This window comes from Lepidochelys kempii, chromosome 10 (assembly GCF_965140285.1).
Source record: "Lepidochelys kempii isolate rLepKem1 chromosome 10, rLepKem1.hap1, whole genome shotgun sequence".
Classification (NCBI taxonomy): Eukaryota; Metazoa; Chordata; order Testudines; family Cheloniidae; genus Lepidochelys; species Lepidochelys kempii.
Genome location: NC_136389.1, coordinates 8,382,139 through 8,392,909, shown reverse-complemented (window position 1 = coordinate 8,392,909; position 10,771 = coordinate 8,382,139). Strand labels below are relative to the sequence as shown.

At 51.3% G+C, this 10,771-nt stretch overlaps 1 protein-coding gene across 1 annotated transcript; it reads right to left on the bottom strand.

Annotated features, from left to right (window-relative positions):
* Window positions 1-243: 243 nt before the first annotated feature.
* On the bottom strand, window positions 244-10,128 carry TNFRSF13B (TNF receptor superfamily member 13B). The gene is made up of 5 exons (XM_073361378.1): window positions 10,037-10,128; window positions 7,335-7,475; window positions 5,878-5,994; window positions 4,974-5,192; window positions 244-773 (listed from the first exon to the last, which is right to left on the bottom strand). The coding sequence occupies exons 2-5, from the start codon at window positions 7,471-7,473 to the stop codon at window positions 499-501; spliced, it is 750 nt and encodes a 249-aa protein (XP_073217479.1). The 5' UTR covers window positions 7,474-7,475; window positions 10,037-10,128; the 3' UTR covers window positions 244-498.
* Between the last annotated feature and the right edge of the window lie 643 nt (window positions 10,129-10,771).

Sequence of the window (10,771 nt, the reverse complement as noted above, 5' to 3'; positions counted from 1 at the left end):
TATAAAAGACATGTCACTGACTCACTGTTGCTTGAGAATTGCTTGGTTTACAGGCAGAGTCCTCCAAAGAGGAGACTTGCACTCTGCAGTGCCGTGTCCCAGGTTGTGCATCAAACCCATTTACAAAGCCAGTAACAGCGATGCAGGTGCCAGCATGAAAAGGCCTGATTTAATTTTTGGTTCCACTGATGCTAGAGTCTTAGAAGAACCTGGAGAGGTCAGGTTAGAGGATGTGTGTGATGCTACATTGGAAAGGATGCAAGAGACTTTATGGTGAGTGCATAACAATCATGAGAATTTTATTTCCATAGTAGAAGAAAATAGTGACTGTCCACAGTCTGTTTCCATGGTGTGAAGGTAGCTTCTATCGTGACTGGCAGGCAAGGTACAGTTGTGTTTTACTGAAGATGGACAGCAAGGATCAAATGCAAGCAGCTTTATTCTGAGTGCAGGGAGTGTTACCTCTCTCCTTGATCACCACCACATTGCTCAATGAGTTCATGTCATCGGTGTCTTCTCTTGTGATGGAGAGCATATGATTTTGAAATGGCCATCCTCAGGGGCAGGGATAGCCCCAGCACTTCCTGTGCTGGATATCCCAGCCTGCAAGGCGGCAGCCCTTGCTCCAGGATGATAGAAGGAGCTGTGACATGCTTTGGTCTCCTGCATGGCAGGCCCTTGTTCAGGGAAGCAGAAGCCACAGGTTTCCACAGGCTCTGGTAGTCTGCTCCCAGTGGATCCGCCTCCAACGCTCCCCACTTCCACTAAGTGATCTGTAAAGACACAACCTGTATTAGAGCGAAGGTTCCCATGGGGCAGGTGCCACATCTTGTAGGAGGCTGGCTTATGTCTTCCTCCCCGTCCATGTGTGATCCTGGATGGAGAACCACCTCCTTCCTGACCACACAACAGCCCTGTGACTACGGCAACTGCTGAGGTGGAAGAGCAGCATTAGGAAAAGGCCACGTACTATTGACTTCTTTAAATGAGATTTAACAGGAGCAAGGAGAGCCAGTGCCATATGATGCTCTATAGAACACCAATGGATGGGAGAATTACAAGGCTCGTCTTAGGACTGGAGAGGACATCCATTCCTGCCCTGCCTGAGCCAAAGCCTGTTGCATGGTATGTGTCCTGTTGCCTTTGAACCAACTAAGGGCTGTGTAGCTGCATAGGTCTAACCCCAGCACCTTGACTTTGTGTAGAGATGTAGAACTCAAGGAAAGCCAGCTCTCTGCTGAGGGGGCTGAAACAAGTAGTATAGTCCCCAAATACAGGTGGGTGGCAGTGGTGATGGGAGTTATTACAATCCTACTATGAATAGAAATAACTTTGAGACTTAAAAAAAACCAAACCAGTTGTACTGCCCTTTGATTGGCCATTCCCGCTGCTGAGTGTGCAGCTTGAAAACTGCAGCGTTGTGAGAAACCGGACTAGATCCCAAAAGTGAAAGTGACTGGCCTCTACGTCCACTGTCCAAATGGAGTGAAACACAAAAAACCGCCCCACAGTTAAAAGATGTCTAAAAATGAGACGGGTAGAGCATTCCGTTTTCATCATCTAGGATCTTCTTAGGCCAAAGGGGAATAAGAGGAGTTGTTCTGAAAACACAATAAATCATTTCCAACCTGAGGGAGGCCCTTTAAAATCAATCCCCAGTGCCACAGTGTCCTCAGACAAATGCTGATAGGAACAGTTTTTTAAGTTACGTTTCTGCACTGAAAAGTGACTGTAAAAGTGACCCATTATGTTGCATGTTTGTCTGATTTTCCATATTGATGAGATGGAAGGGAGAGACCATCAATCATAGGTTCTTCTCTGGCCCCCATCACTAGTGCATCTGAGGACATCAGAGTCTTTTTAAGGAATGTATCCTCACAACACCCCTGTGAGGCAGGGCAGAGCTGTTATCCCCATTGTACAGATGGACAACTGAGGCACAGAGAGAACAGGGCCCAGATTGTCTTAAGGCAGTGGTTTTCAAACGATGGGTCAGGACACCAAAGTGTGTCGTGACTCCATTTTAATGGGGTCGCCAGGGCTGGCCTAGACTTGCTGGGGCCTGGGCCCAAAGCTAAAGTCTGAGTCCCACCTCCTGGAGCCAAAGCCTGAGGGCTTCAGCCCTGGGCGGTGGGACTCACGTTACAGGCCACCTGTCTGGGGCTGAAGCCCTTGGGCTTCAACTTTGCACCCCACACACACACATGGGGAAGTGGGGCTCAGGCTTTCCCCCCTTTCCCTCTTCCCCTGCTCGGGGAAGTGGGATTCGGGCTTTGGCCCCCCTGCCTGGGGCAGCAGGGCTCAAGTGGGCTCAGACTTCAGTCCCCCCTCCTGAGGTTGTGTAGTTCTGTTGTCAGAAGGGGGTCACGGTGCAAAGAAGTTTGAGAACTCCTGATCTAAGGTATTTAGAATCATAGAATCATAGAATATCAGGATTGGAAGGGACCTCAGGAGGTCATCTAGTCCAACCCCCTGCTCAAAGCAGGACCAATCCCCAATTTATGCCACAAATCCCTAAATGGCCCCCTCAGGGATTGAACTCACAACCCTGGGTTTAGCAGGCCAATGCTCAAACCACTGAGCTGACACCTAACTCACATTGCAATCAGTCACAGTTAGGGCCCAGATCTGTAAATGTCAGCACTCATTATCGCAACACCTAGCTGATTTAAGAGCCTAAATCTCATTTTAAAAAGGAATTTAGGCACTGAGAGGTCTAAATCCCATTGGCTGTTGCTGAGCACAACACCTAAATAGCTTTAAAAAATCTGGGCCTAAGTGACTGGCCCAAGGTCACACAAGAAATCTGTGGCACAGCAGGGAATGGAACTGGGTCTCCTGAGTCCCATGCTAGCATGGATCCTAAATTACCATCAATCTGGTACCGGAGGAGAACTGTTTTCAATTCTCTTTTCCTTTCCTTGCCTTCAGGGGTGGCTCTTCCTAGTCTTTTTGTCTCTCTCGTTCAGCTGCTTACTCCCCAGGTCCGGGACCTGTTTTTCAAAGCAAGGGCCCAGCGGCCTGTAAACAAGCTGGCTCACTGCTCAGCCAAAGCTACATGCAAGTGTTTAGGGCCTGAGACTGCAGCTGCCCTGGGCCTCAATCTGCCTTTGAAGTCCCTGAGAATTCAGCCTGTGGAGTGGCTGGTCCAGCCAGCCCTTAATGAGCAAGTGGGAAGCCACTGTTAAATTAGCCCCAGGACAGCCAAATTGCCGCCCTGACCAAAGGCACACAGACCTGTGATCGTTATTAAAGGACAGTCAGTCCTGTTCCTTGATTGGCTGGCTGATTAATTAGAGACACTTATTCTTTACTACCTCTCCTTCCTGGAATTTCACCAGCTGCCTCCTAGCCCTTGCCAGCCTGAGGAGGGAGAGCCCAAGACTGCTAGTCAGTGGCTACACAGCTCTGCTCCTTTGAATGGCAATGCACAGCACAGCCTGGCAGTTGGGGTTCTAGTCCCACCTCTGCCATTGACTTAAAGCTCTCTGGATCTTGTTTCTCCAGCTGTAAAATGAACCTCAGATAAATGATATTTAATTAATTAATGTTCATGAAGTGCTTTGAGATCGTCAGATGCATGGTGCTTTAGAAGAGCAAAGCATTGTATTAGCTTGATTATTCCTAGACAGCAGGCTAAGCTTTAGATGCCAATTCTTGCTTTCATGCCTGCTGTTGTACAATTTTTAGCTGCAAGCAGCAAGCTGCTGTGGAACGAGAAGATTGCGTAAGGATTGTACGGCAGCTGCAGGCCTGGGGAGCCTGAAACAGTGACGGGCTAGGCTCACATGGTTCAGCTGACAAGCATTTCTGTGGCAGCTGTCCAAGGGGTGCCACAAACCACCTTGTTCCCATTCTGAAGAGTCTTCTCTTTACCTGGGGTTGCACTTTGGTAGCTGAACACTGGTGATGGGATCATGTCCTGTGCTAATGGCCTCTTTAATAAGCATTCAAAGGGCTCCAGAGAGTAGCTGGGATTAAACGCCCAAGATCTCAAAGCTTTTACCAAGGTGGGTACAGCAAGAACGGAGATGCAGAAAGTCTGCATCTTGGCTAAGATCATGCACCAAGCCACTGGCAGAACCAGGATTAGGCCTAGATCTCTATACCGACGTGGCCCGCAGAGCTGTAGTGTCCGAGCACCTCACAGCCATTAATAAATGTATCTGTATAACAGCCAGTCTGAGGTGGGTAAGTTTTACGGGTAGGGCTCTAGGACCTTGAGACTGGGACTTGCCTAAATTCACATAGGAACTCTGCGGCAGAGTCATGAGTTGAGAGACGGTTGCTGGTCTCGGTCCATTACTTTAACCACACGACCATCTTCCCTGATCTCTAGGCTCTTGGGTTCACGACTAATCCATTGGCCTGCTCTGCCAGCAAACATTCGTGAACGTAGTTCTGGGTGCAATTCGGTGGCCTGTGCTCAGCACGTCAGACTGATGATCAGAATGGTCCCTTCTGGCCTTCCCCTCTGTGAACAAAATCTTTTCAGAGGCTCACGAAGAGAAGCACTTAAGGGATGGATGAGAGAACTCAGCATTAGGCTTTCAGGACTGACCCATGCCCAGAAACACTCTCTGCTCCTGAAAAGCAGCACGCCCCCTTCAGTGGCCTGCCTGGTTTGCAACTGTGTGATGTACTGTGCCCTAGGAAGGACAGTGCTCTTCCTTGGGTACCCTCCTGCTCCTTTCCTCTAGGGTACGTGACCAAGAGCTCAGTCACTTCTTTCCTCCCTTTGGGGCATGGGGTAGCAGCCAGAGAGCACCAGTTTGTCCTATAACCATTCCCCTGGCCTGTAGCAGGTGTGGAACACTGTCCTCTTCCCAGCCAGAGAGACTGCGACAGCATGTTCTTTGCTGTCTGAATCTATCTCCCAGCTCAGGTGCGGTAGTGGGTGCTTCTAGCCATTCATGATCTCCCCCTTTGACTCTTTATTCCATAACCTCTTTTCTCCAGCAGCTGGTACTTACCTTTTGAGGAATCCTCTCTCTTGTGGCAGGTCCCAGGGGTGGGCTGGCAGGAGACCTCCGCCCCCCTCCTTTTGAAGTGGGTCCAGCCCACCAGCAAAGAGAAGATCACGGTGCAAAGGCAGAGTGCCAGCAGCAGGTAGACAACCAACCATTGGTCCTGATCACTGCCTAGCTTCTGCTCCAGAGCAGCCATCTGGGATGAGGTAGTTACTAGTTTATCTGAAAGTCAAACACAACCACATTCATGTAGTCCAGTGCAGGGCAGGAAGGGGTTCATTGCCCTGGGGATACAGCAGTCAGAAGAAGACCTTTACCTGCCTTGGAAGCATCCCCTTATCTGCAGGGGTGTCCCCTCCCATGGGGCAAGTGGAGCAGGCCTTGTCCTGTTCAGCTTCACCCCCTATCTACATAAGCACCTTGGCAAGGTTCTTCCTCCCTCCTTCCCCCCCTCCCCCCCAGCATGCAAGTCTCAGGAATATGGAGAAGTTCCCCACCCCAAGGCAGCACAGCGATGTGAGAAGCACCACGGCATGATAGATCCAGCAAACAATAGTGCAAATCAAAGAAACATACACAAAGGAAGAAAGGGAAACACACACTTCTTGGCAGGAGATGGAGAGCCAAGGGCAGATAGCATAGGCTAGAGGAAGAGCATGCCCCAATATTTCCTTCCCCACCTTCCTAGAGAAGCTAATACAGTCTAATCAAAGGCTCCTAAGAGGGCTTGGGGTTAGCTGATACCTGCCCAGAGCAAGGGAGAGAAGTTGCACCTACACGTCCTCCTACCTTGGCCCTCAGGTTTGAATGTGCCCAAAGCAAAGCTTGCATGAGCATGGAGCCTGGATCCCACCCTCCCTGAGAGCATTTGCCAGGGCTGTTTGTCAGATGCATCCTGCAGCCTTACTCTCACAAAACTGGAGACACTGGCTTGGGTGCTGCCCACAGATGCCCGAGCAGTTGATGCATCTTCTCAAGAGCTCGTCGTAGTAGAAGCCGGCTTGCTTGCTGCATTCCATTGATGCTGGAGAGTGGAGGGGACAGAGAAATACATCCTGCTCAATATGTCACGAGAGGAGCTACTGCTGTGGGAGAGTCTAGATCTATGCCCTGGGGCCTGCTTACAGGGGCCGGGGTAGCCTTGTTATCAGAGCGGGCCCAGTGCTGCCAGTTTTGTCAGGAGTCTTGCAATATTTGGTGGTTTTCTTAAAGCCTGAGCATAGGGGGACAAGAATATCTAATAAAGTAAAGGCCTAGGCCTCATGGGGCAGAGAACAGACTGAAACTATGAGCCCAGGATGACCTCGGAGATTAAAAACCTGAAGGCAGAAGAAAAGTCTTCCAAAAGTTTTGTTTTTAGAGTCCTAGAGTTTAAGGCCAGAAGGGTCTACCACATCATCCCATATGTCAGAGGGCACCAATCCCCTCCAGCACCTACACACTAAACCCCACACCAGAACTAGACCTAAGTATTACAGTCCTCAGCAACATAAACTCTTCAGTGCCACAGGCAGAGAATGGGAGGAGCTGAGGAGAGCCCCGTGTGCGACATCACTGTTTAGTTAATAACCAGGTGCTATCACCGGGTGCAGAATGGGAAATCTGCCCTGGAGATGGCCCATCCAGATGCAGGTGCTGGTGAGCTCAGGGCCCCCTTCCCCCTCACTGGAACCTGTGGGCTGCTGATTATCATTCTAGTTTTAAGATGCAGATCTCACAGAGAGAGCCTCTTCCCTGCACGGAGGAGGGGTGAGCAGCTGCAGGGGTCTGCAATGAACTGGCCCTGAGAAGGGGAATCAGCTGGAGCTGTGGGAGAAAGAGCAGAGCTCCTACAAACTGGCTCCTGGTGCATGCTGGGACTGGCCCCAAGGAAGAGTGGCTGAGCCAGCCATGCCATGGGGGCAGGGAAGAGGGGGTTGCATTTCCCCAACCATTCTGGCTTCAGATACTTGTATGACAACTACGCCGTTGAAGCCAATGCAGAGCTTTGACTGAGTTTTTTCCAAGTGCCAGTTAGAAGCTGGATTTCACTATCGCCCCCGTTGCTAGCTGCTCCTTCAGAACTGCCGTGCTTCCTACCAGGGATTAGCCCCCAGCCTCCCTGATTCCTACAGCGGGAAGGCACTGGCCCCAAGGGGTGGGGGCTGAGTTCCTCTGTGTTATCCAAAAGCCTTTACACCCAGCCCCTTGCAGTGTCGCTCTGGTAAACTCCTTCAGCCAAATCACTTCCCTGTTGCAGCCCAGTGGGATAATACAAACTTCTGAAGACAAATGCACCCACACGCCAAACGTGGTGCAGTACCAGCCACTTGTGCCCAGTATGCGTGCATGGCCGGCCGGCTAGCCAGCTCCCTAGGCACTCACCGCAGAAGGTAGTGCATCTCTCCACAATAGGCCGATTACATGCAACTCTGCAGGAGATGCATTGACACAGGAGATTGTCCCAGTACTGCTGCTCTGTGCAGTTGGTCATGGGCTTCCACCTTGGGCACATTGAAAGCATGTCTGCAAAACAGAAGGGGATGGGGGGAGATCTGGAGACACCCCAAACCTGGCAGCCTTGAGGGCTGGAGAGGAGCCACCTGGTTAATTAGCACGGAGCGTGCTTGAGCAGTGGACATATTCTCCTGCACGGGCCTTAGGGATGAACATGTGCCCGTCCCTTGCGTACCCTGAGCCGCCAGCCGGGCATTTGTCAAGGCTGCAAGACTGGACAAAAGGAGTATTCCTGGGGAGTTGTTCCAGAGTCGGATCAACTGAGGGCCTGGAGCTGCAACCACCCGTCCCCAGCCTTTGCTTATTCTTCCAAGGACAGTCCAGGCTGTGACCCTGGGGAGAACGTCCTGATTCCCATGGCAACCCCTTCCTATTCCCATCCTCCTCGGGATTTAGATGAGAAGGGCCCAGCATCACAAAAGTAGTTAGGTACCTAACTTCCATTTATTTCAGTGGCATGGTGCCAGGCCTCCCTTGCTCCACTTTGTGAGCTGCACATTCCATGTGTGTGTGTGAGCTGTATGTTCCCTGTGTTTGTGTGAGCAAGTTGCATGTTCTCTGTGTGTGTGTGTGTGTGTGAGAGAGAGAGAATGGCTTTTCGTCAGATATGATTGAACAAATGCAGTAAGGGCTAAGCTGTCAGAAGAAAAGGTCAGGCATGATGAAGATGTGAAATTTACAAATAGGAAGGGCTCGGCAGACAACCGTGTTCCAGTGAGACACAACCAGCCATGCACTTTTGTATCAACTGGGCCCCCATCAAGCTATTCTAATGCAGGAGGCCTTGGTCTGTGCTGCAAATGCAGCTGCTTCCAGGGAACCCAACAAAGGGCAGAACCAGGGCTGTGGATCTGACTAACGAGTTCCTAGCAGTGCTGCCAAACAGAACTGGGTTTTAATCACATCCAGGGTCAGCTAGCTGAGAAGTGGGGCCCTGGACCCAGCTGTATTTGCGGTATCGAGGAGGCCTAGATCAAAGTGTCTGCTTACCTGTAAAGAGAACAGACCTAAGGCTGAGGGCAAAGAGCTTGCTAGCATGCCCTGCGACTTCCGGGAGCTTCCCCTTCTAAGGTGCCTGAGGCCTGATTCTCCACACCATGTGCCTTGGGGTGCCCATTATATCAGAGCCAAGTGGATGTAAAATGCTCCCATTCTGACAGGGTGGAGTATTACCCCTGCTTTGCACGACTATAAATAACCACACAAGGTGAAAGGCAGTAGAGAATCTGACCAGATAGTCTGCAATAGCAAACACAGTTGTTCACATTCATGTCGGAAATTGTTTCTACTTAAATAGAGAATGGCCAAGGAGCTGCTATCCAGAGCTGGCTTGGGCTCAGGGGGCCTCTGGTCTCATCAGCTCTTCCGGCAAGAAGCTGCTACCCCAGAGCAGACGCTTGTGGTTTGAGGAGAATTCTGCCATCTTGAATGTGACAGTGACGAGGGCTGGACGGTGCCACGTGGGCCTGAGATTGCCCATGAACATGTGCTTGCGAGATCATGGCGGGGTCCAAACCAGAACCTAGGCCCCAACCGGAACATGAAGACAAAACCACCTGGGTAATTCCGGATGCTACGATCTGATCCCAAACCCCCTGGATATTTGGAAAGGGTTTGGTTCTGAGGTTGTGGGTTTGGCCCATAGCTGCTGTTCTATTGCCCGTCCTGGACAATCTCTTTGATCTTTTCTCACCCAGGCAGGTCTTCAGCAATAACAAAAGTGCGGCTTCTTGTCTGGCAGCACAGCTGGGGTTTTCAGTGTTGCAGCCACACAGCAGAGCTCAGCACCTCCTCCCTTCCTGGGCTGGGACTATGGCTTCCAGCATTCACAACACCCAGTGTGCAAACAGCTGCTCGTAACGCACAACTCTAGAAACCTGCTGAGTTCTTGTCGCCCAAGGGTGGCCTTTGACTGGGGATCTGCACCCCGGTAACGAACACCGTCTCTGGGGCCCTAATGCTCTGCCTTTCTCTAGTAGCCGAGCTGGGGGGTGGAACCCAGGACACCTGACTCCTCACCTCCTGCTCTATCATCCAGTCGGCAAGGGTCCAAATCTTTTCAAGCTCACTGGGTGCTAGGTACTCGATGGTTTGAAAAAGGCACGCACAGCACGTGGACCTTAGCACTGTTAGCAACCCCTCGCCGCAGGTACTGAGCCCGATCTAGCCTAGCCACGTGCAGCAGGGTAACACCGTCCTGCCCTCTCTTGAGGAAGAGACATTAAAGAGCAGAGCAGTGGCCCCAGTTTCATCTCCCCGCTGTGGACGAGCAGGGGCTACATTCCCCTCCCATCTCTTGTATGGACGCTCAGGCTGGGTGCACTCTCCCCCAGCCTCCCGAGGGAGCAGTAGGTGGGTTTTCAAAATGGCAGTGGTGTGTGCACGCAGGTAAATTAAAGGCTAACAAGCAAATGAGGCTGCCTTCCCCTCCTTGCAGGAGATCTTACCAGCCACGTACCTCCCCGGCCGCCCCATGGCACCAGACGCTGCTGTCCTCTGCCTACTCCAATCCCAGCCCACTCCCCTCACCAGCCCTTGCTGCCTAATAAAAGAGTGGGCAGGGTACTCACCCTCAGTCTCGTCTCAGGTCAAATCTAGTCTCCCCCAGCTCCTGCCATCTCACTGTGAGCTCCAGCCCCTGAGCCTGCTCATTACTCAAGAGGTTTATTATTAGAGTTAGATTTGATTAGAGCCTGGGCCGTGTGTTTCCTGGGGTTTCCCCCCACATTCTTTCTACGCAAATTAACCTGACATGCGAATGATTGAGTTGACTCCGGTGGGGCATCCCTGGGCCAGATGTGCAGCGGCCACAGAACCCCGGCAGGCTTGGTGCCGTGTTGTGGTGGCTGCGAAAACGCCAGGAAGAGAGCAGCTGTAGCAGCCACAACTTCGTCAATGGAATTCTGCTGCAAGACGCCTCCAGCACAGGGGCTTGGTGGTACCCCAGAGTCGCTAATTCATGGAAAACAGCTCAGCTGAACCTGCAGGGGACTTCTGTGGGAGGCACATCACACTACTATGGCATCTCTGTGGGTGTCTGTCTGTCCATGCTCTGCTCCCCCTAGGTCAGGAACCAAACATGCAAATAAGAGAAAACAAGGTGTTTTTTTTCCTTTAGGAGACTTTTTTTCCCCCAGGGATGGGTGAGAATAGGGGGGAGAGGTTTCTTCCCCCCACAGTACAAGAAAAAATGTCTCAGACTAAAATTACTGCAGAATAGTGCATCTTTAAAAGACAACAAAAGGGGGAAAGTCTTGCTACATAAAGCACACTTTGCAGCAGGTCTATGTAGTTGGTGGGGATCG

Excerpts from the sequence above, each read along its gene's own strand:
- TNFRSF13B (XM_073361378.1), bottom strand. The coding sequence starts at position 7,473 with ATGCTTTCAATGTGCCCAAGGTGGAAGCCCATGACCAACTGCACAGAG. Across the intron at positions 5,193-5,877 it reads GTGTCTCCAGTTTTGTGAGA|ATAAACTAGTAACTACCTCA; the intron begins GTAAGGCTGCAG and ends TTTGACTTTCAG. Across the intron at positions 774-4,973 it reads GAGAGAGGATTCCTCAAAAG|ATCACTTAGTGGAAGTGGGG; the intron begins GTAAGTACCAGC and ends GTGTCTTTACAG.